The 27,546-nt window shown below is 39.4% G+C and overlaps 1 protein-coding gene and 1 pseudogene across 1 annotated transcript in view; one reads left to right on the forward strand and one right to left on the reverse strand.

The window, feature by feature from the left end:
- C3H1orf87 (chromosome 3 C1orf87 homolog) overlaps window positions 1–18,502 on the reverse strand; it is a 69,135-nt gene extending 50,633 nt beyond the window's left edge. The window contains exons 1-3 of the mRNA XM_053919692.2: window positions 18,417–18,502; window positions 17,239–17,421; window positions 1,137–1,371 (exon numbers count right to left, since the gene is read on the reverse strand). Of these exons, the coding sequence (XP_053775667.1) occupies window positions 1,137–1,371; window positions 17,239–17,345 (342 nt within the window). The 5' untranslated portion in view covers window positions 17,346–17,421; window positions 18,417–18,502. The remainder of the gene's footprint in view (window positions 1–1,136; window positions 1,372–17,238; window positions 17,422–18,416) is intronic.
- A 3,640-nt stretch (window positions 18,503–22,142) lies between these two features.
- Window positions 22,143–27,546, forward strand: part of LOC112309080 (bridging integrator 3 pseudogene) — a 62,693-nt pseudogene continuing 57,289 nt past the window's right edge.

The following is a 27,546-nucleotide window of genomic DNA, read 5'->3' on the forward strand; positions in this document are numbered from 1 at the left end:
GGCGCAACAACAACATATATATTAATGCCAGAGTCAGGTAGAAACTCAGAGGTCTTTAGAAGTTCATAATAGATTTTTATACCTCTGCAGATGCTTTGTCCTGCTCCAACTAAGTCCTAAATTCAAGGGCGCATAATGAGAAAACAGAAGAACACATTAACTGGGGAGTAGGACGCCTGAGTTCCGGCATAGGCTGTGCCACTGACGTTTTGGGCAAGTCCCTTTTATTTCTGGACCCCAGTGTTCAAGTAGACCTTTCAGAGTATGGTCTGAGGTGGCTTGTTAACCACTCCAAATTGCGATTTTTTTTCAGAATTCTTATGAACAAACGTCATCAATCGTAGGCTCTTATTTTCTCATATAACTAAAACTAGCTTGTATCTGAGTGATTTAGTAGGGGCTATTAAAGTTATAAGCTAAAAATAGTTATGTTAGAGTGTACGGAGATTCTAACTCAGTATTCTACTAAAATATCCAGCTGTCATGTAATGCTTGGCAGAGCTGCAAAACTCCTACGCTGCCTACCCATCTGATTGCTATTTCAGCAATTTTTGGAAATGGTACTTTGTTATCAATGAATGGTTAGTTTGTCTTGATTTGGATCCAGTTTTGGATTCAATTGCTGCTATTCTTGTTTTTTAATTACAAATTACTAATCATTTAGATTCATCATTATCAAGTTAGTTTGTTGTGGATGATTGTTCGGTTGATTCTTAACAGAGTGCAGTGATACAGATTTCTATCCAGATAGTTCTGGGCTGATAACTTTTTGATATTTACATATGGTTGCACTGGCGTTTGAAAGTAAATGATCTCTCCTTATAGAGTTGAAGAAGACAGACACTCTCCCCACCAACCGAGTCCAAATTTGTATGTACAGTGATAATTACCACTGTGTGACCGTCACTGAATGAGCCACAGACCAACTCAACTTGGTGACCAACAAAGGTGCAATATACTCAACAACCTCAAAATTCACTTCAGAATGAAAAAGTTCATTCTAATGGTATTTTATGCAAAGTACATTAATTACCATTAGTACACATGTATGTTAGTATGGATCTATGCTTCCATCTTAACTCTGAATTTTCCTGACTAGCCAATTACCAAGAAGAGTTGAGGTATTGGTCACTCACTCTGCCATCCAGAAATCTGCTACTGAGTGCTCCTGTCAGGAGTTTCTGGTGGTTCTCCGGTTTCTGGTTCTTCTCTGGGTGCTTGCCCTCTTCCACATCATCTGGGTCGTGATTGATTTGATGCTCAGTGGGCCTGTTGGGAGCTGGGGGGTCGCTGCTCATCTGCTTTGTATTACCAGTCACAGATTTCTGGAGCACTCTTTGAGTTTCTGGCTTCAAGTTCTCATTCTCCTTGCTGTGAAGAAATGATTTTGCACTCTGTTACTTACAGGGCAGATTCACAAGCAGTAGGCTGGCATAAGAAACGGAAGATGTTTGTTGGTGTGAACAGTGGTAACCAAGCATAGTGGAATGAAAAAGTAAATGTTGGTTATTTGTCTGTGGATCATTTACCATGGAGAGGCCATGTGATTTCCTTAGGCTTTACTTCCGCCGCCATCTTCCTCATACTCACAAAGATAATCTATCCATCTGCTCCCAATCTCCTACTGTAAGTAATGGCAGTGTCAAAAGTGAGCCCTATAGATTATCACGCATCTTGCTCACCGAGTCTCAAAGGCATTTTTAGTGTTTGTAACTAGAAAAGGAAGAAACTCAAAGCAGTTTGCCAGCTCCAGTTCTGCTCTCTCTCTCCTCAGCTCCTTACCTTGAGGCTTCTTTTTCTCTAATTAGTCCTCCATTTAAGTTTAGTACTACATAAAAAAAAGGAAAAAGCCTATAGGAATGATTCAAAGAAAGGCAAATAATAAACAAAATTTAAAAGTTATCCAAACTTGTTTAATTACTAAAGAATTATAAGTCAAAGCATTTACAACATACCATTTTAAATATAGAAAACCTGTTTTGAAAATAGAAATGCTAGTGGCATCATAAATAAACATAATTAACACAGTGGGTGACCCAACAGAATGCAGTAATAGTCAGAAAGTTGAAGCTCTTTAACAATGCCCTTGTGGACATGGACAACAGTGTGGTGATTGCAGAGGGTGGGAGGTATAAAAAAATAAAACTGAACACTTAGTAGTAGGTATATATGTTGCATATTTTATTCTGTATTCATATGATGGACTGTATAGATCCATTAAAATAGGAATAATTTTAATGACACAAAAATGTCCAATTATACAAATAAGTGAAAAATACAATTGTCTTAACTATGTACAAAGCATGCATATGAGTATATGTGTTTATGCATGAGACTATATAGTATATCTAGCAGGATATATGGCAGAAGTAAACAGTAATTATCTCTGGGTAGTAAAACTTAGTATATTCCATTATACTTGATTATATTATATTATATCACATTATACTTTATAAAACTATTCTAAATTTTCTAATGAGAAAATATTATCTTATAATCAGGAAAAATAAATTTCAAGATAGCTACACCTTGTATCTAAAAGGGATTCTATAAATTCTATATGTTATTATTGGTACATAGTAGAAAGGATCTATTTTAAAGCATGTCATGAGCATAAAACATGCATATATATTTGTTGATTTGAGTAAAACCAAACCATAGGCAATGATATAAATATATGTATACTTTTTACAGTAATTCTATTGGTCGTGGCAGCATGAGAAGGAAAGAAGGCCTAGGCAAGAACTCTGAGGAACACCTACATTTATAGAGAGAAGAGGAGCCCTAAAAGGAGATTTAGAAGAAATTCTCAGAAAGGTGGTGGGGAACCAGGAATGTGGGTTCTTGCAGAAGGCATAATCAACAGTGTCTGGTACCCCCGAGAAAGGTAAGCTCTGAAAAGTGCCCATTGAATTAAGCCATAAGGACATCATCAGTAATCTTGCTAAAGGAGCTTCAGTGAGATAATGGGGGTGATGCTAGACTGAAGTGGGTTGGAAAAGAGCAGGGACAAGAAACTGAAGACAAGTATAAAGACCTCTATGAAGAAGTTTGGTTGCAAGTGGGGAGAGAAATAGGGTGGTGACTGAGGAGCAATGTGGTTTCAGATAGGGCTTTGTTAGTATCTCATTGAAAGATGGTAGGGACTTTAATGCATTTGAATCCCGATGCTGAAGAACAACCGGAGCCAGAGAAAAGAAGATTTCATTGATAAAATAAGATGAACCCTGACAAAGTGAAATGGGGTGTCACTGAAGGAACAGAGGCAGAAATGAAACCTCAGGGTTGGGTAATAGTGAGTTAGGTGAGAATGTAGGCAAATTGATTTGTACATTTGCTGACAGGATGTTGATTAAATTCTGACAGCTTGAATTTTCTTTTTGACATATACTATATGGTTACCGGTTGGCTCTCAACAGGGAAATACTGGGGTAGGAAGTCTGATTAAGGGTAGATGACTTGAAATAGCTGCTATGAAGTGTAGAAGACAGCTGATCAGAAAAAGCAGGAAGGTTGACTGGGCAAAAGTGAGTGTCAGTGAAGGCAGGAGATGGTGATGTTGTGGCGTCAGTCTGAGAGGATGAATGTGCTCCTCTAGTATTGCCTAGTAATCCCTGTGGAGATGCAAAGAAGACAGTCCTGGGGCTTTGCCAGACAGGTGCAGGTGAGTAACAACAGAGCAAGATGGGAATAGAGAAGAAGAACATGCACATTTAGCAAATAGTTCTTGCAGTGAGAGGAGATGTCCCTGACCTCAAGAAAAAATTTCATATGGTTGTCCAAAAATAACACAAATAATAAAATTAAGAACTGGTATAACTTGCTTCCAGAAGTTAGGTAGCTTCTAGATAGTGGTTATCTTTTGGAGAGTTGCAGAGCCCAGGGGGGAATAGCAGGGGGGCTTCTGGGATATTGGTTTTTTGATCTGGATGATTTTTGAATGGCAGTATCATGTTTGTGAAAATTCAGTGAGAGTACACTTACGACATATATATGCATATAGATATATTTCTATAAAGTATTTAAAGAAATTGATAAATTTCTATAAATAATATGAAACATACCTAATTAGCACAGAGATAAATATCAAGTGAATGTTACAAAGAATTAGTGCTATTTGAAGTTCATAAGAGAAATTACTGAAATAAGTCAGATGGAGAAAGACAAATACCATGTAATTTCACTTCTATGTGAGTCTAAAAAAACTAAAACAAACAGAACAAAAATAAACTCACAGATACAAAGAATGGACTGGTGGTTATGAGAGGGGAAGGGACACAGGGGACCGACTATCTGGTGATGGATGGTAACTAGACTTACAGTGACGAAGACTATGTAGTGTACACAGATATTGAATTATAATGTTGAATAATGGAAATATGTATAGTCTTGTACACCAATTTTGCCACAAAAAAACTTAATGAGAAATAGCTATGGTTTGCAGTTGTAGCAAAAATAATGGTGCTACAGAGCATTTAAGCACATGACAGTCAAACTATAGCTCCATACACTAGTTTATTTAATCTTCAGATCAACCCTAGTGCTAGGTGTTCATATTATTCTCATTTTAGGATGAAGGAATTAAGGGTCAGAGAGTTTGACTTGCCCAATTCTGCCTGGCTTTTCAGTAGTGGAGCCAGAATTTAAACCTGTCTACCTGGTTGCACTGAGCTCCTACTACCCGTAGAAAAGTCAGGAGAGGATCCGTGGAGGTTTGGGATTACGTGAGGAGCGGAAAGTAGAGGAGGAGGCAACCAGAGCAGGTAGTGCAGGGTTTATAGGCAAAACTGGGCAGAGGGGCAGAGAGTCAGCTCTTCCCGAGGCCAAGGGAGGTAAATCATCTTCTCTCTATCACCTTCAAAATCTTTCTGTGGGCAGTGTCAGGACAGAACTGCCTGAGACATGTGAAATGTATCTGCCTGTCTGTTAAAACAGGCATAGTCTATAAAACCAAAAATAACCTGTTAAATCTGTTCAAAATCAAACCTGTTTTTTTTAAAAAAAACATACACAGCAATTTAAAATCATCATGAAAATGACTCCCCAGCTGAGAAACAGCATGTGTCTGTCATTAGCACACACGTCTCTGTCAATACACATGGGTTGTTCCGCTGCTCCCAAACTCACAGCTCTCCTGTGCTTGTGTGCTGTCTACCTGCAGTCCTGAAAACAGAAATCAGCAATTTCCATAGACTCAAAAAATGCCACCAATACTCTCTTGGAAGCAAGACAGAGCTGGCTTCCTTATATGTACTTCTTCCCTCAGCTGCTGCTCTCAGGGACACGAGGAAGAGTTAAGGGGTGTCTGGGAACTACAGCCATTATGGAGGATTATTGTATTGCTGAATGATATGTAAATGTACAGAAAACTACCCAATTGTTCCCTCTCTCACTCTGTAAACCAGCCCTTTAGTGCCACTCTATGCTAGAGTTTAGAGTCTCAGGGTTGGAAAGAAATATTGCACAGGTGTCTAGAGGCATCCCCTTCCCAAAGCAAGGCAGAGATTCCCCTGTTGGGCCCACCTCCCATGTAGCTCCAGCCCACTAGATCTCACATTTGATTTGGACTATACCCCTGCTGAGAACATCAAATCTCAAACGGAGGACCCAAGGGGCTCAGCAAAAAGGTCACCAGATGCCATCTTAAAGGCTTGTCAGTCTTGGCAGCCGCTCAATGCTACTGATTTCCAACTGTGAGCTATCTAACAAGCCCCAAACCCTCTAGAGAAGACAGCCCAGAGTGTGCCAAGGCAGTGAATGGGGATCTAATTTCAGTAAATGAAAGCATGCTCTTATCTGAAAGTAATAACAGATAATCAACACAACCTGACTTTTTTTTTTAAAGACAACAAAATAAAAAATAAAATGGGACTTGGGAGGGAGTGCAACTGAAGAGCTCTCCAGACTCCATGGGGAAGCTCTAACGTGAAGCCTGTACTAATGTAGCAAATGTTATTGTGATGAAGTGTGAGGGGTTTTCTTCTTTTTCTTTTTTTAATTCCATGAAGCCACATCATGTATTATTATCATAGAAATTTATTCTGCAAGCAAAACTTTAAGTACTTTAACTCCCAAGCCTATGTTTGAATCCCTTATTTCTTCATCTTTGTAATCACACAAGCCAACACTTCTGAATGCTTATGTCTCAACTCTCACCTATGAATTTACATAAATTCTTTCATTTTACACTAATAATCCTGAAAAGTAGGTATTATTATCACCATTTCACAGGTGAGAAAACAGATGATCAGAGAGGCTAATTGCCCAAGGTCACCTTGCTGGTTAGTGCAGATCTAGGACGCACACCCAGTCTCCAAAGCACATCCTCCTTCCTCTACATTAGTCCTCAATTTCACACCCATTATATACAAACTCCCTGTTCGAAACAACAGGATTTTGCTTCTCTTTTAAAATGTTAATAAAAAAACATATATAAAGGCATCTAGGTCACCTTCCCACCTAGACCTAAAGTCCCCCTACAGAACACCTAGTGGTTGTCATTCAGCTTTGGTTTGAGACTTTCCCAGGGGCAAGGAATTCAATACATTCTTGCAGTTAGTCCCAACATATCACATTTCTTTCTTTCTAACACTGAGTCAAATTCTGACCTCAATGAAAATAAATGTGTTTTAAGTGGCATTTGCACTACCCTATTTCACAGAATAAAAATGATTTCTCAAATTAAGGTCATTTTGGCTGCAAAATTAACAACCAATTCAACCAGCAATTGTTCTTTGGTATCATGTACTTTTAATTCCCATTATATGATACTGAACAACCTTACTCTTCTGCAACCTTCTTTCTGCACCTCCATGCAGTTCTACACCATTAGAGATGTTTACACCGTGACTGTTTTCTTCTATCTGACTTGTCTTTGAGCTATGCATTACTACCCTTTTAGTTGAGGTTGTCGTGGACATCCAACCCACTCATTGTCTTTAGACTGTGTGGTCTTGAAATGTATAAAAATAGGTGACAACTGAAAAAAATAATGTAAAAAGAGATATGGGACCATAGAGGAGTTTCAAACCAAACTTGCTTAAGGAGGATGAAATGACTCCATGAAGGAATTAAGATATAATATATCAGTTGAAAGAGAAAGTAAGAGAGGGAGAAACATTTCAGGTAGGGTGAATGGCTTGTTCTTGGAGAAAATGACCGTGATTCCTAACCATTGAGCCTCAGACTACCTTAGGTGGGTCACAATCTTGCAGCGTGCTGGATAATAAAACAGATACTTGGATCATTATGAAATTATTAAACTGTAATTAAACAGGACAAGAAGATCTGTATTCTTAGCAAACATCTCAGATGATTCCCATATATGTTAAAATTTGAGAAGTAATAGCATAGGGAATGAAAAGGGAAGGTTTTTTTCCTATAATGTATAAAATTTACCCATAATTTCAGACAGATAATACTGATTTTGAATCCTAGCCCTAAATATAACTTGTGTGACTTTTGGCAAATTCCTTCTCATCTCTGATTTTCAGTCTTTTACCTGTGAGATTAAAAAAATAATACCTATGCTTGGTCTGCCCTTGACAAGTGGTAACTTTACATTAGTCATAAGCTGAGGTGCTAGCTCCTTTATTTAAACCTGCCCATCACCCAGGCACAGAAAGAACGTGATTTCCTTTGGACCTCCAACACTTTCTTTATTGATAGACAAAACTAAAGTTTGAAAGATCAAAGTTTTATCGTACATAGGAACTGAGGAGTATCTATTTAACAATGCATAAGAAAAAAGATATTTAATCCCAGTTCTAGAAATTACTCACTTTCAAAAAAACAAAAGAGAGTAAAAATTAGATGTAATAGATTACATCTAATAGATTACAAAAGATTAAAAATCTGATGTAATAAAGCACAATTCTTCAAAATCCTTAACTTTACAGGAAAAAAAAAAGCATCATCACAATGTCCTCAGGTAGATTTTACCCTGGAGCTTTGCAGACTATGCTGCTTTTAAATCTTCGAGCCAACCTTTATCAGCTTGAAATTTAACATCCTTTGCACTTGCACCCTCCTGTTTTGCTTTTGCGAGTCTAAGCAAAATAACTGTGCAACTGCCTGGCCTCTTCACCAATTATCTCCGTGCCTTAAGGCACAGGTTCTGAGCCAGGTCTTCCCTCCACACTCTGAAAGGATGCAGCATGAACAGTTCTCTCCCGGTGCCACCCTCTGGATATGCACGATCTATGGGAATGGGGAGCAATGATTACTGCTATGTTATTTTCTTTAATTAGGTTGAGTTAGATCAGGGGTATGTAAAGAGATCATGGATTTTAAAAGTGTACCATAGGAAAAGAAGAGAGGGATAAATAGATGGAGCACAGGATGTTTAAGGCAGTGAAACTGTTCTGTATGATATTGTAATGATGGATATGTGTCATTATATATTTCTCCAAAACCATAGACTATACAGCAGCAAGAGTAAAGCTTAAAGAAAATTATAGACTTTGGGTGATTACGTTGTGTCAATGTGGGTTCATCGACTTTAATAAATGTGCCATTCTGGTGGGGGACGTTGATAATGGGGGAGACTATGCATGTGTAGGGAGAAGCGTATATGTGGTATATCTGTAGCTTACCCTTAATTTTGCTGTAAATGTAAAACTGCTCTAAAAAATCAAGTCCCAAAAAAGTGCACGCTACAGATATAAATCTGTTCTTTCTAAAAATTATAAGTTGTTAAACTAAATGTGGCAAACTCTATTATCCCTTTATAGAAATTTTCCACATACATACACAGGAACTTGTGTTTTGCTTTTAAATTGAACTAGAATTATATAGTTTTATAATAATTTTTTTAAAGTCCCAGTCAACAATATAATGAGATTGCTTCCTACATTAACACTTACATATTTTCAGGAACATTTAAATGTCTAAATGGTATTTCATTGTATACATATGCAAACGTTTATTTAACTAGTCCTATATTGTTCCCCAATTTTTACCAATTTAAATATTGCTGCTCTGCTGGATTTGTCCCTTTGCTGTTATTTTCTTGCCTCATTCTCAACCCCAAAAGGCTGACCTGTGTGTAATTAGTCAGCTAACCAGCTCCCAGGCCTTCTTATTCTGGCTGGTTTGGGCCAGTGAGTAGTCTAGACAGGAGATGGTTTTCTCCCTGCAAGATTCCCTCAAGATATTTATGACTCTTTCCCAAAGGTGACTACTTTTCTCAGGGTGGCCTGAGCTATGGAATGCTCCCTTGTTGATAATATTTCTCTTCTCAATTCTGCAGACCTAGGGTTGGTAACAGCCTTGCAGCTAGCTGCTAGCCCATGATTCCTGCACTATAACTCACCATTCCCTTTTTTATAAAAAATCCTCACCCAAGGATATGTTTATTGATTTTAGAGAGAGGACAAGGGGCAGAGAGAGTAAGAGAGAGAGTGGGAGTGGGGAAGAAAGAAACAACTGTACTTCACAGTCTTAATGTTTAGGATTAATGGGCACCTGTTTTTTATAACATTGACTTGGCATTCATTCATATAATGCTGTATTCCCTTAATTATAATTTTATGCCCATATCCTGTGCTAGAGCCATATGTCCAGAATAGCATCTCATGCCTTTTATACTCATCACAGTGCCTAGACCGATAATGATAATAAACCCGTTGTAGGAGACATTTATTTTATTTTAGTTTTATTGTTGTTCAAGTACAGTTGTCTCCATTCTCCTGCCACCACTTCCCCTCTCCCCACCCAGCCCCACCTCCCACCCTCAATCCTACCCGCCTTTGGCTTTGTCCATGGGTCTTTTATACATGTTCCTTGGTGACCCTTCCCCTTCTTTCCCCCCTTACTCCCCTCTCCACTCCCCTCTGGTTACTGTCAGTTTGTTCTTTATTTCCATGACTGGTTAGACTTTGCTTGCTTTTTTGTTTTGTTGATTAGGTTCCACGTATAGGTGAGATCATATGATATTTGTAGGAGACAATAAATAGTTTAATGCAGTGAAAGGGCATAAGAGAATTATGATTTTCAATTTTTTTTAATTTACTGATTTGAGAGAGGGAGAGAGAAGGAGAGAGAAACATTGACTTTTGTGGCTTCACTTATTTACACATTCATTGGTTGCTTCTTGTATGTGCCCTGACTGGGGATGGAATCCGCAACCTTGGTGTATTGGGACAGTGCTCTAAACATCTGAGCTACCTGGCCAGGGCAAGAAGAGTATGATTTTGACATACTACCTAATTACTTTGAAGCTGTGAAAATGGAGATAATAGTGTATACTCCGATATTCTGGAGAGACTGAGTTCATGGATATTAGGGTTCTATAGATTAAATATCAAGAAAAACAGTAAACAAAAATGAGGCATTATGGTCAGTTATTTCTTTAAAAACATGAGTAAGTAGGAGACTTGAGTTTTTAAAGTACGAAGTTTACCCACATTTTATATAGGAACTATAATTATTCTTTGCTACCATCCCCTGACTGGATTACCATAATGATTCCCTAACTGGTTTCTCTCTTTTTTAAATCATGCTTTTTCCAGTGTATCCTCCACACAGCAGCAAGAAACATCCTTTGGACTGCATAAATTCCACCGTATCCTCCAGTGCTCTCAATTCTTGAAAGACCACTTCATTCTACATAGAACAAATCCAAAGTTTCTACCCTGGCCCACACAACGTACTACCTGACTTCATGTCCTCGTTCACTCATCTCCACCAATATTGGATTCCTTGCTCCTCCTTAAACACACTGAGTGGTTTCTTTGTCTGTTCCTTTAGCCCAGAATGCTCTTTGCTCAGATATTTGCATGGTCTACTCTCTGTGTAGATCTATGGAGGCATCAGGATGGTGGTGAACACCTGTGGTGTCATTTGGGGCAGGCTGGACCTCATGGGCAGGAAAGCAGCAGCTACATGGGTACCCTGATCTCTAGGCGCTGTGCTCCCAGAAGGAAAAGCTGTCCCATTTTTTATACAGCAAGCATAAGGCAGCCTTGTGTAAAAAAAAAAAATCTGCTTGGGTTCTAGGTGGTTGACTTAGGTGTTGTTTGTAGCAGTTGCTAGGAAAGTCAGATGTCCAACATCTGCAGAACTCAGGGCTTATGGAAAGTTGTAGTCTCTTCTGAGGCACAAGAGAGAAGAAACTACTTGTTTTATGGAAAGTTGAAATCTAGTGAGCCACGTCCACTGGGATAAAGTGGGGCTGGTCTTAGCCAGCTCACCACTAGCTGACTATGGATGATTCTCATTGGATAGCTCTGACTCTTACCTCCACACAGTCTCAGTTGAAAAGTCACTTATTGAAGAGAGACACCTTCTGTGATTTGATGTGCTTTTATGATCCTCCTTATTTTTGCTCATTGCACTGTCCTTACTCGAATGGTCATTGTTTTTCTGTTTGTTGTGTGTCCCTCATTACCAGAACTTTAGGTACACTGACTGCTGTATCCCCGAGGCTTGGCAGTCAGTGAGTGCTCATTTAATGTTTGTGGAAAGAGATGCACAGGGCAAGTTCATATATGCATTGATTTTTACATCTGTAAATGTTAACACTTTTAAAATGTTCCAGCAAGTAAAAACGAATGTATTAATATGAAGGCTTTGAGGGATTAAAATGACAAGATATGGGCTCTAGCAGAGACACATGGGAAAATAGGAGAACTATATATTTCTTTGCTGTAAATATTAATGCACATTATTACAAATATTTGCTACTTTTGCCCATAAAATCTTGCAGTCAGCTTCCCCTGTGCTTAACAATGCTGCACCAACAGCAATGCAACTATGGAATGAAGTGCTTTGGGTCATTGATTCTTGGCACTGGAAGGGATTAGAGAGGCCAACTTTATTCACTGGAAGTATCTCTACTCACAGGAGTTTCTTGAAATGAACCCAATTCCTCTTTTAGTTAAGAATTCAATCCTCAGATTCTATAAATGTTCCCCTGGGCCACATTTCACGCCCTGGATCTTCTATAATGCCACACCTTTAGTGGGACAGGGTGTCTTCCAAAACGTGACCTCCAGAATGAAGCACACGACCCCACAGGTGACATGTCCAGTTCTGAGTACAGTGGGCCTCTCGCACCCCTCTATCAGGGTACATTCAGCTCATGATGAGCTCAAACACAAGTGTGAGGGGGAAACACTCCATTTTACCCTCTATATTCTATTACCATCACACATTTCTGTTCACCAGATGTACAGGCTTTTCCCCACGCTGAGCGATGCTCTCGTACCAGCTAAGTGTCCTACAATTCACTCCAATTCTGACACCATCTACACGGAGTTACTGCAGATCCCACAGGTTAAGGACTCAGTCCTGCAAGGCTGCGCCACCTTCTTCAGATGTCAGTCCCAAGCCCAGGTTAGTACCTGTGTGTCTGACAGATGGGCTGTAAGTCAGGGTTCCCCTTACCCTCTCCTCCAGTTTGATTAATTCACTAGACAGATCATAGAACTCAGGAAAAGCATGTACTTCGTAGATCACTGGTTTATTTTAGAAGGCTATAACTTGGGAACAGTCAGATGAAAGAGATGCACAGGCAAAGTGTGGGGAAGGGACATGGAACTTCCAAGGCCTCTCCAGGCTCACTACCCTCCCAGCACACAGAGGTGTTCAGCAAACCAGAAGCTCTCTGAACCCTATCCTTTCAGGATTTTTTCTGGAGGCTTTATTACATGATTATGATCAATCGTTAACTGAGTCTCCAGTCCTTCTCTTCTGGGGTTGGGGGTCAGGGGTGAGGCTGAAAGTTCCAAGCTTTTAATCATGGCCTGGTCTTTCAGGTGATCAGCCTCCATCTTGAAGCTATATAGGAACCCACTGAGTGTATCCCCATTAAAACAAAAGACACCCCATCACCTAGGAAATTCTAAGGGACTTAGGAGCTCTGTATCAGGAACCAGGGCCAATAACCAGGTATTAGAACAAAAAAAATGCTCCCAGTACTCTGTCTCTTAGGAAATTGCAAGGGTTTTAGGAGCTTTATGCCAGGAACTGGAAGCAGTTCCATATAATCATTTTTTGTTCCATTTAATCATTCACATGTAGTCTTATCTAAATACAGACTTTGCATATATCTTTGCAATGATGAAATCAACATTACCAGTAGTAGTAGTAGTAGTAGTAGTAGTAGTAGTAGTAGTAGTCTACCACTACTTACAAACCACAGAAGTGGTTTGTCTGTCTCCCTTCAATTGTGGATTAAAGAATGTTGACAAAGAACAGGGTCACATAGAAATCCTCTCCACCTCCTTAACTCCAACACCTAGTGTTTACATCAATTGTTCAGTAGTCACTATGCTGGTATGTCACCATTCTTAATACTATCCAGTCCAGAATTACCTGCCTTATTTCAAGGCTTTATGAGAGAGAGGTGCCTAATGACCCACTGAAATTAAAAAGCATGTCTTCATCACTCCCTTCCTTTGGACTGCAGTAGCCTCATCATAAAGGGAATAGGACCAGTTTGACATAGTCCATTTTTAGTCAACATGTATTAACTTCTAGTGTCTATCACCTTTGTGTTTTGTCTTCACAACTAATGTATTTAATTCTTTGGCCTACAGTTTTGCCAGGGATTGTCCACAAGCCTCAAGTTCTGTGGTTTTATCACCTACTTTCATCTCCTTTTAGAAAATGAGAATAGTATTCTCCTGTTACCTGGCATATCTTTTCTCGATGAGATATCAAAGGTAACAACACGTCAGGGTTCCATAGTAACATGTGCATGCTCTTTTAGCAACATGGGCCTTTAGACTTGGGTTTAAAGCAACTAAATATTGCCTTTCTAGATCCTCAATTTTCTTGGTGTCCATTGTGCTTTAATTTGTTTGTTAGGCTTTCAACACGTACACAACTTTGTCCTCAGTACTAAGGGTGCAGTTATAGACATGGAGTTTACAGTTAAATGGGAGAGACAGAAATGTCTAGGAAATTGTCATGTCATAATCCTTAAGAGGGTTATGGCAGTCTATAGGGGGAGGGAACAGGTGAATCTGGAGCTAGTGGTGGTGACACCTGCTTAGACTTGCATTTTAGAGAGATGATGCTGGTGGTACTTGAGAACTGCGCTGCACTCCCAGGTTGCATAATAGTCACCTGGGAATTGACCAAAATGCAGATTCTGACTCATGTCTGGAGAAGGGCCTGAGATTCTGCATTTCTAATCAGGTCCCAGGTAGGGTTGATGGAGGTGGTCCATGGACTACACGTGGAGGAGCAAGGCTTTAGTGGGTGGATTAGAGAGTGAGAAGAGTAGAGGCGAGGGGCTGCATTAGAGTGCTGGTGTAGTGATCCAGGGGGGAAATGATGAAGTGATGACGCCACCAACGAGGGGACACTTGTTTCACTCTTTGAAGCCTATAGATCAATCTTTTGTAAAAGAAATATTTAAGTAGGTATTAAGTGTTTTCCTTTTATCTGTCAATAATTGTACTGGCTAAATTACAGAAAGAGGGAGGGAACTCAATTCCAGTCTTAGTTCTTAATAATTGGCCTCGCTTTAAGCCCATCAAGGCCTCGGTTGTCTCATCTCATCTGTGAAACTGAAGATTGGTTGTTGTGGGTTGAGTTGTGTCCTCGCCAAGATTTATATGTTGAAGTCCTAATACCTCAGAATGTGACCTTATTTGGAAATAGGGTAATTGCAGATGCAATTAGTTAAGATGAAGTTGGGCTAGAGTAGAATGGGCCCCTGATCCAGTTAACTGGTCATAAAAAGAAGATTTATACACAGACACATATACCACATATGCCATGTGAAGCTTAGAGTTATGCTGTCATAAACCAAAGAAATAACTGAAGCCAGGAGAGAGACCTGGGACAGGTAGATCCTTACTGGGCACCTTCAGAGGGAACACTTCTAGCCTCTAGAACTGTGAGACAATAAATTTCTGTTGGTCTAAACCAACCAGTTTGTGGTACTACAATACAACAGCCCTAGCAAATTAATACACTAATTTATATATTTAAGGTAAGTTTCACGTAGAACATACTATTCAATCTTCTCTACCTATCCTATGAGAAATGTGAATTAGATGTGATTATACCGGAAGATTTCTGTTTTTTTCCATCCATTATAAATTTGTGATTTTTCATTTAAATTCAGATTCTCCTTTTAGAGAATTCTTCCTTTTTTTGGCCTTTACTTATGTTTCTCATGTTTTACTAATAGGCTCAACTGATTCAACCCAAAGAAAACACCCTCTTGGGCCTGCTGCTGAAAGGTACAGAGGTAGCACAACTAAAATGCTTTAAGACAGATTTCGGGACGTGCATGAAATGACAGTGGTGGGTCTGCCCTTACCTCAGCAATAAGAAGCCTTTTGAGAACTATTTATTTTTGAACCACACAGGAATATTTTAGTAAAGCATTGTCCTAAGTGATTCCAGCAACAGTAACATCAAACCCATAGAAAATAAACAAAAATACTTGTCTTAATATAAAAAACAACTGTTTTTTCAGCTGTCATAGAAAAAACAGAACTATGTCTTTTATTTCACCATTAATGTAGCCAATTTAATGTACTCTTTCACTACCTGGATTCTTAGTTTAAAGAATAAATGGGAAAAACAAAAGGTACTTTCTCATAAGATGAAGGGAAATTTTCCCTACATAAAAGGACAAGTATCCTTCCCGTACTCACCTGTGTGGGAACTTATTAGAGTTCTGTAAAAAGAAGGGGGTTAGGATGAAAGAGGCTCCACAATCTCAGAGAGGAATGGAATTAGTAGAGTAGTAAAGGTGCTTTCTGGGTAGGAGAATGCAGCAGGGCGTGCAAACTAATAATTATTTATTTTCTTGACAGTAACTGACATTTGACAGGAGATCTTACTGTAATCACTGTGTCTCAGATTCCTCATCTACAAAACAGAGGTAATCTTCCTCCTAGGCACAGACCTACAAGCCGGATAGAAACATTTCGTAGAAAGAGATTTGATTTTTCATTAAATGTCTGTATCCATGGAAAGATTTACTTCAATAATAATAGCAAAACCATTTATTAAGCATGTTAAATATACTATTAGACACTGGAAAGGTGTTTTGCACATTTTTCTCATTGGCTCCTCACAACAACCCTGTTATATAGATGTGTTTTATCCCCACTTGATAGTTCTAGACTCTGAGGCCAGACATATTAATTAACTTTCTCAATGTCAAAGGCCAGGAGGGCACACAGCCAAAATCCACTCACTTCTCCTAGCTGTGCAGGGATCCCAAACTCTCAGGTGCTGCACAGCTCACTTCCTGTGCAATGACAGTCATTACCAACTGATAACAGCACCCACTTTGGAATCTTGCAGGATTGACAATACTGATTATGGGGAGATGATGTGGATTTGACCTTCTAAAGCCTACACTCCGTAACAGGGGTCTATCTTCAGAGATCCTGATTCATTAGCTCTCGGATCGGACCCCAAATCTTTGTTTTAAAGGACTCTCCAGGTGATTCTGATGATAGCCAGATGTGGTGTCCACTGTTTTCTGCACCTCTGTTTAGTGAGGTCAGCTCTTTTTTTCTGTTTGCCTCTTTGTTTTGTCTGTGGGATTCTGCAATAAAGAAAAGAACTACAGAAATCATCTTAGGAGGGAAAGGCAGTTGTTGACTAGCTACTGTTTAATGGAATGACTACAAGATGAAAGATGGATCTGGTACCTTCTTTTCCTCTTGTGAACCACCGCAAGTCTAGAAGGGAAAGCTAGTCATCCTGTTCTGTGCCAAACGTCTAGTAAATTTTAGAGATATACGAGTGAACTCCCTTAAATGTGACTGTGACGAGCTTGGAAGAGAAGGAAGACCTCTTAGTTATGCTCTGAGAAACCCCTGCTTGGAGGAGTATTGAATAAGAAGTGAAAATCTTATGATTTGTAATTTATTATTAATTCCACTCCTTTAATTCATAACAAGTTGACTAATGACTTAACCCCCCCACCAAAAAATTACTACATGTGGTGGATTATAACCCTGATGAAGAGAAGCAGCAATACTCTATTAATATTTATAAATGTCTCAATGCTTGTGTTTCCCGTATATTTGGAAAAGCAGCCCAAGTAACTGAGGAGTACGGGGAATTATAAAGATGAAAAATATCAGGAAAACAGCGTGTATGCAAGTTATCAACACTATTTTACTTCTACTCCTACATCTTAATGACTTAATTTTCCATGAGTGGCATTGTTTAATGTAAATTTCTAGATTAAAAAAAACCCCCAAAACTCATTATCATCCAGGCAGAACACATATTTTCAAACAGTAAACTTACATCTTGGGCTTCTCCACGAGGTACCGAAAGTGTTTACTTCCAATGATTTTCACCATCATCTTAGGCATCGCATCTGACCCATGGGGAGTGTTGCACACTGCAGACATGATTCTTCTCAAAACCCCTCAAATCCTTGGGGGTGACAAATAAGTAAGTATCTCCTCTTGACTTTCTAGGAGGCAACTGTAGTGTAACAGTAGCAGTAACAACAGTAACAACAGTCAATAGTGGATCAAGTGCTTTACCTATATTATTTCACTTAACACAACCAATAAAGACATGAGTAAAATACTCTTAGTTACTATCATCATTCTTTTTTTACAGTTGAGAGAATAAGCACACTGTAGTTATGTGATAACTCAGCATCACATAACCAGTAATTAGCAGAGTTGGGACTCCCACTTAAGAGGTCTGCACAATTGGCTTTCTGAGCCACTTTCTGACTCTACCAGCCTAATATCACCAAAGGCATTTTTTTGTGAGGTTAGAGTGGTAACCAGGACTTCAGTGGGACATACGAAGATCTTATATTCCACTCTGATGCTCAGTTTCCACTTTCATAAAACCCAGGGGATACAGGGTGAGTCCAGTGAGATAATGCATCTGAAGAAGCAAGCAACATACGTAGGAAGGAAGGTTTTTTGTTTGTTTGATTGTTTTGTTATGTGATCTGCTTTTGCAACAGACCAATGAATTTGAAATTGAGATCCTGTGCTAGATAAGCACTTGCTGTTTAAACAGGTACATGCCAACGGATATTTAAGGTTCTGTAAACCGTGCCCGGGGCTGACCACTCTCTTTTTCAGAGCCTCTCAGAGACTGAAAATCCTTTTGACGTAATTCTAATCCAAATGCGTACATTACAGACTACAGAGCCGAGGCCCACAGACAGTATGCTATTTGACCAAGGCCCCACGGAGCGTGAGGGCATATCCGTTTCCAGTGCTGGGGTCTCAGCTCTAACAGCGTTCTTCCCAAGACCCTAGCTTTACTTGGTGTTTGGTTAGCACTAGGACCCGCTCTGTAAGGGTAGCCCCATCCAGTGGGACCTGCAACCTTTGAAGCTGTCTGGAAACTTCAAGGACCAGAATTTATGATTATGGGGTTCCCTCTCTTCCCAGCATCTGCACGTCAGTCCTGAGTCCTTTCCCAGGAGAGAACAGAGGGGGCGTCCTTACCGCTGAGGCTGCGTTTCCCCACCCAGGCAGCTCAGGGACCCGGGTAGCTCAAGGGTGTGCGGTAGGCACTGTCCCCAGGAGTGCCACACCAAGGCCCCGGAAATGGGGCTGGAGGGACTGGGGATTGGAGCCCAGAACTCTGGCCAATCACGGAGCCTGGCTCAGGCAGGAGGCTGCTCCCGCACAGATCTCTAAGGACGCTGAGGGCTGTTGCTGGGCGGGAACCAAATTTCTATCCACCTCGGGGAGGCAGAGTCCCTCCTCCACTGGTGCCCAGGGTGTGTGGCTGCTGACAGGCTTAAATCTTTGTTTTGGGGCTTCTTCGAGGATCTGTGAGTGCCCTTTTTGAGGCCAAGGCAGCTCACCTGTTGTAGTCACACTTGTCCCTCTCTTTCCCTTAAGCTTCATTTCCCTTTATGGGATTTGCACATAGCTGGATATCTTACACTGTCGGTTCAAATCCAGGCTACTCCATTGTATGGCTTTAAATAAATCCCTACTTTCCCCTGAGGTTCAGTTTTCTCATCTATAAAACGGAGAAAAATAGTAACAAGGGCCTAAAGTTAAGTTGGGGATAAAATTAAGAATGCAAATTTTTTTGAGCTGTATCACTATGTCAGATCCCTCCTTAAAAAAGTCAACAATTTCTAATAAAATAATTTTATTTCTATTTTAAAGGTTAAGAAAACAATTCTTAGAGTGTTGAGAAATTTCCCAAGATCCCACAGAAGACTACAGAGGCAAATGACAGAACCAAGATTGGAACATAGACCTACATTACAAATATCCAGATATTTTCTACTATGCTAAAGACTTCAGCAAATATGGGTAAAGGCACTTTAAATTGACTTTGATGATGATGTTATCTTTTTTTTTTTTCTGTCAGCAGCAGCAGCCTCAGCATCCACACCAGCTACCTCCTGCCCTCTAGCTGTACTGTGTTTTGTGGTTTGCTGTGTTATCTACTGCACGCAGCCTGCGAGGCATGATACAGTTCGCCTCCCTCCAGGGCTCTCTCTCTCGTGGGCAAACACACAGGCACTTTCTGTGCTACACAAAATGCCATGGCAGTAGAGGAGATGGGCCAGCATCCTTCTAACTCCTCTGGCCCAGACTTTTCACATTGTTACCAGACTGCACAAGGCTCAAAACTGACAGCTCCTTCCTCTAGTATGTCTCAAAGGGCTCCCATCAGCCATGGAGGTTGCCCATGGTTTCAAAGTCTTCTATGTCCTGACCTCAACCTTGATCTCTTGTTTGATCTTCCACTACCTCTCCCAGGCTTTCTATGCATCCCTCTGGCTTATTTATTTCATAACTGAAAATTTGTACCTCTTAATCCCCTTACCTTTTTGTCCATTTGCCTCACTGCTGTCCATTCATTAAATTCCATATCAAATGGTCAAGAATATTCACCTTGGGTTTAAATTCTAGATCTGCTAGTACAATGTGATTTTGGGCCAATCATTTAATATCTTTGTACCTTAGTTTCCCAATATGGATGCTTTTTTTTTGGTGAAGATTAATTGAGTTATACATGTAAGGCACTTAAAACAATGCCTGGCATATAGTGAGCAATGTCAGTGCTTGCTATCATCATTATTATAATTATCTGTCAAGAAGCCAAACCAGATCCCAGAAGCCGAAAATGGTTTCCCCATTCTTTGTATAATTTGTGGTTTCTCTCTTATAAAATGTGTCTTCCTTTGCCTGAAAGTATGACTATTAGTTTGCATCAGTTTTCATATCTTCTTGGACTATGCTTGTGGTAGGCTGAATAACGGCCCCCCAGCTGTCCACTTCTTAATCCCCGGGCCCTATTAATGTTACCTTCTGTGGCAAAGGGGTTTTGTAGATGTGATTAAGTTAATGATCTGGAGATGGGGAGATTATTCTGGATTATCCATGTGGGTCCTAAATATAATCACAAATATTTTTAGAAAAGAGGGAGGCAGAGGGAGATTTGACCGCAGAAGAGGAAGCAGGAGATGGGACCGTGGAAGCTAGAAGTTAGGAGTGATTTAAAGAAGGGGTCCTGAGCCAAGGAATGCAGGTCACCTCCAGAAGCTAGAAAAGTAAGGAAATGGATTTTCCTTTACAGCCTCCAGAAGGAGCCAGGCCCTGCTCACCCCTTGATTTTAGCCCATTGAGGCTGATTTGGCATGTCTGGCCTCCAAAACTGTAAGAGAATACATTTCTGCTGTTATAAACCACCAACTTTATGATAATTTATCATGGCAACCATAGGGAATTAATTCAATGCTGTTATGATGAAGGATCCACTTCATCATAGGACTGATCCCATTTATGCCTTAAATAAGCCAAAGTTCTTAACAATGACTGGTGTACAGATATTGAAGGAAAAAGTATTCTATCTATTGGGGTTTCTAAACTATGAGGTGCTGGGACTGTTAGAAGATATCTACATCAACACTGACTTTTTTTCAGTAGGAGAAGAGGAAGCCAGGTCAGAGCTGAAAAGGGACCCTCTGTGGTGAAGGGGAGGAGAGCAAAGAGCCTGGATCCAACTATGTTTGAAGGTAGGTTCTAGATCCCATACAGAGGAGGGATGAATTTTCCTGTCACTTAAGTTACTTTGAGATGGGCTTCATTAATCTTTACCAGAAGAGTCCTGACTAATGCAGAGACTCTTAAATTTCGTTGCTAAGATTTTTTTTATTGTTATTCAAGTGCAGTTGTCTCTATTTTCCTGCTACCACTTTCTCCCACCCCACCCCTCACCCCCTACCCTCAATCCTTTCCCCCTTTGGCTTTGCCCATGGGTCCTTTATACACGTTCTTTGATGACCCTTTCCCTTCTTTCTCCTATTATCCCTCTCTCCCCTGCCCTCTGGTTACTCTCAGTTTGTTCTTTATTTCAATGTCTCCGGATATATTTTACTTGCTTATTTGTTTTATTGATTAGGTTCCTTTTATAGGTGAGATCATATGGTGTTTGTCTTTTACCATCTGGCTTATTTCACATAGCATAATGCTCTCCAGATCCACCCATGCTGTCACAAAGGGTAGGAGACCCTTCTTTCTCTCTGCTGTGTAGTATTCTGCTGTGTAAATGTACCACAGTTTTTGATGCTGAGATTTATATATGGGATGTAGTTAATTAAATTGCCAATCTACAGTTTTACTGTAGATTCTGTGATAAAGCTTGAAGGGTAAATTGATTTTGATCAAATCAGATATTCTACTACTAAAGACTATCCTTTGATTTTACCTTGACTTAACATTTACAGCTGCCAACTTGAAACATAGTGACATTGGAGGGAGCCTTCCATTGTTCAGCACCTCCATTAGTTTGGAGGTGTTCAGATGAAATTTGATATATTTTTTGAGATCCCAGGGAATCTGCTTTGCCATTTCCAAAGCCAAGAGACTTTGAAAAAGCAATTTAACTCTTTTATCTTTAAGGTGGAACTAAACAGTAATTATCCTGAAGATTGCTATCAGGATTAGAGATAACATTCATGGAGGCTATGGCACACAATAGGCTTCCAGTATGTTTTGTTTATAAAAATAGCAGGTAAAATTTAGTCAATATTTATTATGTGCCAAATGCTAAGAGCTTTTCATTCAATATCTCATTTAATTTTCCCAAGAATTTTATGCAATAAGGAAATTAATATCCCCATTTTAGAGATGAAGAACCTGAGACTGAGAGAACGTAAATAACTTTCTCAAAGGAGCACAGCTTGAAGGATCAGGACGGCAATGAAAATCCAGGTGTGTCTGACTGTAGAAGTAGCCTTTTTCATCACTACTCCTCACCTCCTCTGTGGACGTTAGTTAATCACTGTTGTTGTTATTATTATTACTATTAATGTAGTCAAGGCATTGTTTTAAGGCTGTAGGTCCCTTAGAGGATGCAAATTCCATGACAGGATTCCAAAGGAGTGGAGTTTTCTTATCTGGGATTTTCTTTTTCACACTCTGCTTTATGAAATGATATAACCAGGAAATATCTCTCTAGTGGTTTATATTAAACAAGGCAAAACAAAAAGCTGTGCAATAAATGTCTCCATAAGATTAAATACTGTGGTTAAAACTGCCCTCCTTGAATTCAACAGCTTTAGATTATGAGCCACCAGAGGAAGATTCCAGAGAAACATCTTCATCCAATAGAGTAAGTTCTCTCTCTCTCTTTTTTCCCCCAAAGAAAGATGAATAGCTGTAATAAGGGAACCAAAGAATGCCCTCTCCTAAAACTTCATGATTTCACATTTACCATCCAACAGAGTAAGGAAGAGAAAAAAATGTCTCCAATGTTTTGTTTTTGCCCATATAAGTCAAAGTAGAATGAGTTTATAAACAGGAAGCAATAAAGCACTGATTTTGAACAGTTTAATCATAGATCTATAAAAATGAGACATTTTGCAGTGAAGTCCCTGTCCAAAAAGAGAAGGAACAAATACTGACATTAAATTGAGCTGTGTTGAAAAGAACAGGGGCCATTACACTCCCCCCCGCCCCCCCGCCCAAGAAACATACAGGACACAAGCCAATGATCTTTATGATTAATGGGGGACTTAGGTAAAAAGATTAGCAAGGGCAGGATGATTTTAGAATAGAATGTAAATATGTCCAAGTTTATTTCCTCTTTAAAATGCTATCATGTGTCTGGAAAAATAGGACTGTGTAGCATATTGATTGGATAGGCTGATTCTAGGCCTTATATTCAGTTTACCTAGGGTTGCCATAACAAAGTACTGTAAAGGAAGTGGGTTAAACAACAGACATTTATTGTTTCACAGTTTATAGGCTCAAAGTCTAAGAAGGAGTCACTAGGATTGGTGCTTGTGGAGATAGTTTAATGCTGTGTCCTTGCTTCTTCGTGATTGACTGACCATTTTTGGCATTCCTTGGCTTGTAGAACTTTCCTTCATGTTCATATAGGGTTCTCCCTGTGTACAGATCTGTGTCCGAATTTGCCCTTTTTATAAGGATATGAGCCACATTGAAATAGGAGCATACTTCACTCCAGTATGACCTCAACTTAACTAATTACATCTGCAATCACCTTATTTCCGTAAAAGTTCCTGTTCTTAGATGCAGAGGGTTAGGACTTCAACATATGAATTTTTTGGAGCACAGTGTGCTATCCACTGAATGTTTGTGTCCTCACCACTTCTACACATCCCCTCCACCATTCACTCATATGTTGAAGCACTATTCTGCTCCCAATGTGGAGCCTTTTGGAGGTGATTGGATGAGGGTTAGAAGAGGTCGTGAGGGTGGAGCCCTCCTGTTTGGATTAGTGCCCTTACAAGGAAACAAAGGGAATGGAGCTTCTACCCTCTACCCTGTAAATATACAGCTAGAAGTTATACCTGTTGAAACTGGGAAGATAGCTCTCTCCAGGATTCAGGTTGGCTGGTACCTTGATCTTGGACTTCCCAAACTTCAACAATGTGAGAAAAAAATTTTGTCGTTTAAGCCACTTAATCTATATTTTTTGTTAATTTTATTATTATTATTATTATTATTATTATTATTATTATTATTTTTGTAGCATCCAAATGAAGACTCATTTCAACCATGCCTTAGTCTAAAACCTGGCTCTGCATTTGGTATGGTGTTATTCAGGCAAAGTACTTTGCTATTCTAGAACTTTATTTCTTTTAGGATAATACCAATGCCTTCCATCATGTCAGGATAAAGTGACTTAACAAATATTTAGAATAGTGTTTGGTATATGGTATGGGTTTATTGCCGTCAACCTTACCTCCTTAGGAGAATGCACACATTCTTCATTCTGCCTCCCTGGTTTGGCTCTTGCTCACTTCTGCAACCTCATCTCCAACTCTTTCCCCCCTAATTAACTGACCATGCACCAAGTTACCTGCAGTTTCTTAAACCTTCTATGGAGTTTTATTCATTATGCCTTTGAAATGATTGCAGTGTTTGCTTGAAATGCCTTCCTCAAGGCTCTGTTGCTAACTTTCAAGACCAAGTGTGACAAACTCCACGAAGCTATCTGTTTTCAGTGTGCCTAAGCAGATGGCTTTCTCTCCTCAACCAGCAGTCTTAACACCTACCACTCTCAATTGTAATTACTTGTTTAATATCTTTCTCCCCTGCTCAGTTGCTCTTGTTGACAATAGAAGGGTGTCTTATTTATCATACAACCAATTCTAAACACAGTGCTGGCACATAGTATGAGATCACCAATACATATTACATACATGAAAGAAAACAAATGTATGTTGGATAATTTGTAATAGTATAATAATAGTAATTATAATAAGTTAACACAGTTTAGCAAAGGATAGTGTCTACTATTTATTTAAGGTTTACTATATGCCAGTTCCTGGATGTACTATCTTATTCAATTTCAATAATGATTCTATAAGAGTACATTATTTTCTTTGTTCTACTGTTGAGAAATCTAGCCTCATAGTGTTTTATTAGACAGAACTCTTTGGTAAATAGCATAAACTCCTCTAGAGCCAACTCTTGCAAAAAGGGCACTTCTCATGGAACCCGAGGGTAGGAATGAACCCAGGCCTCTAGAACAGTCAAGGATACAGAGATTTTTCTTTTACTTATCCTTGTTTCTGCTGTTCTTTGGGCATCGGTCTCCTTTTTTTCTTTTCTCCTATACCTATTTGTGTTTTCTGGTTCTCTAGGCTATGAGAAAGAAAGCTGCCCATCACAATTCATGACTTATCATTTCATTTAAGAGACTGCTAAGCCCAGAATTTATTAGTCTCACTTACTAGGAAAAAAATATATTTGGCCTAGTTTGGGTTATGAAAAATCTGAAACAATGAATTGTTGAACTGAGGAAAGGGAGATGACAGCAGAATCATGTACAAACTTGACTTGTACAAACCCACTTAAGCTATGGGGAAGGACAGAACCCAGAAAATTACAAGGTGCAGGAACCTGGTAGAGGTTAATTTGATAGGAGGTTGGACAACTTGCCTAAGGTCTTGCAGCAAATAAATAGAGCAATGATTCAAATTCACATCTGTATGACTCTAAAGCATTGCATTTTCTCCTTGGAATAAGTGAATTTAACTTTTATAGTATAATAAAAGAAACCTGAGAAAATGTGGTTATAATAAAAGGTTCTAGAGAGTCACTTCAGAATAGAAGTTCTAAATCAAAGAAAGACCATTCTGGTCACCTCTGCCCTGGATCCCAGGACTGTAAGGAACCTTACTTGCTTTTAAGTTTGAACATCTATAAATTACAAAATCTCAAGGTTGAGAGGAACCTCACAAGTTATCTTGTGTAACCATTCCTCCACCCAGCCAGATGGAGAATAGATTTCTTTGTAACATTCTTGCTCAGTGACCCTGAGGGCCTCAAAAATGCTGTAGGGTAGTAGAATTAAGAATATTGACTCTGTGGCCAGAAAGCTTGGGTGTAAATACCAACTGTGTCACTTATTACTTGCATGTTCTTGGGTCTTAATATCCTAATTTGTACAGGGAGGATAATAATAACTATATCACCCTTTCTCTTCAAAGCAATATCTATTATGCACTTATCATATGTGAGCCCTCTCTAAGAGTTTATACTTAGTTAACATATTTACCATCATCATAATTCTATGAGGTAGGGTGTATTATTCTCAATTAAGGAAACTGAGGTAGAGGGAAGTTAAGTACCTTGTCTGAGTTCACACAGTTAGTGGTAAGGTTGCAATTTAAACACATACAGTGTGGTTACAGGTTATGCACTACTCACTATACAATCTCCCTGCTGTTCCGTGGAACAGAAATTGATAAAACATACATAAAGCACTTAGCACAGGTTCTGGTACACCCTGTGTTCTCAATAAATATCAGTGCTGCTGCTACTCTCCTCCCAGTTCCAATCTTCTTAGTACCAGCTACTAAGCCTGCGTGCCATAAGCTCCTTAGTTCCTGAGCACTTCTGGGAAAAGGGGGAAGCCTGTTCCACTTCCTATTAGTGCTTCATGGCCTAGAAGAGGGACCCTGTGTATTGTAGATGTAGAATTTTTCAGTGTCCAATATCCCTACCCACTACTACACATGACTTAGTTAGGATAATGCTCCCTCTTTTGGGAGGGGGCAGAAGGAAGTGGTTGAGAAAAGGAATGCTTCTTGATAGCATCCCCAAGGGTTTAAATGGATTTTATGCTAAAACTTACTATGTAATATCACTGATATATCTATATCTATTAAATATTTATTGAGCATAATTTTAAGGCACTGGGCTGAGGTGCTAAGGATAAAATGATGAGTCAGATTTAAATGTCCTTCTCAAGATTACCAATAGGAGTGGTAAAATGTGCTCATAAATAACCATAATACAAGATATAAAGTAAAAAGGATTAACAAGAAATAAACATAAAAATTTGAAGAAAAGAAAAATTACTCTAGAATAGTGGTATTAGGGAAGATTTTGTGGAAGAGTTAGCATATAAATTTGGCTTTTAAAAAACAGGTAGTAATTTTGACATGTAAAAAGGGAAGAGACAATATGTTATGCAGAGGGAATAACATAAGTAGAAGTAAAAAAAGCAGCCAGAAATGGTGAGATGTGGTCAAGGAATAGTGGCTAGTTTCATTTGGAGAATGGTAGAAGACAGCATTGAGAAGGTAGCTTTAGGCCAGATTATAGAAGACCTTGAGTATAAGAAAAAATGCATACATTATTTTTGAGAGAGTTGTGTATGCTATTTTACAGTATGAATGAAATTACCTCACCCACAGCACTAGTGAGGGGAGTCCAAGTTATGCTGTGTGGTGAGAGGCAACACCTAAATCTCAGTGGTTGAAGAAAACAAGTTTATCTTCATTGATGCAAACTCTGCTGTGGATTTGGGCGATTCTCCTGGGTGGTTATTTTCTGTGTGCCTCAGTTGTCTGGTCTTTGTGGATCCTATGGCACCTCCATTTCAACACATGCCTCCATGATGGTTGTGGCAAGAAAAGAAAGTTCTGGGAGATTATCCACCTTGAATTTAGTATTTTGTTCTAGAAGTCACTCATGCACTGTTTCTGCTGATAGCCCATTGGCCAGATGAGTAACATGGCTCTACCTAGTGAAAAAGGGGTCTGAGAAGTATGGTCTCTGGGAGCCTGGGGAGAGAGGAAGAGTGGATACCGGTGAGCCATAGTAATATCTACCACACCCACAT

Source organism: Desmodus rotundus, chromosome 3, assembly GCF_022682495.2.
Source record: "Desmodus rotundus isolate HL8 chromosome 3, HLdesRot8A.1, whole genome shotgun sequence".
NCBI classification, from domain to species: Eukaryota; Metazoa; Chordata; class Mammalia; order Chiroptera; family Phyllostomidae; genus Desmodus; species Desmodus rotundus.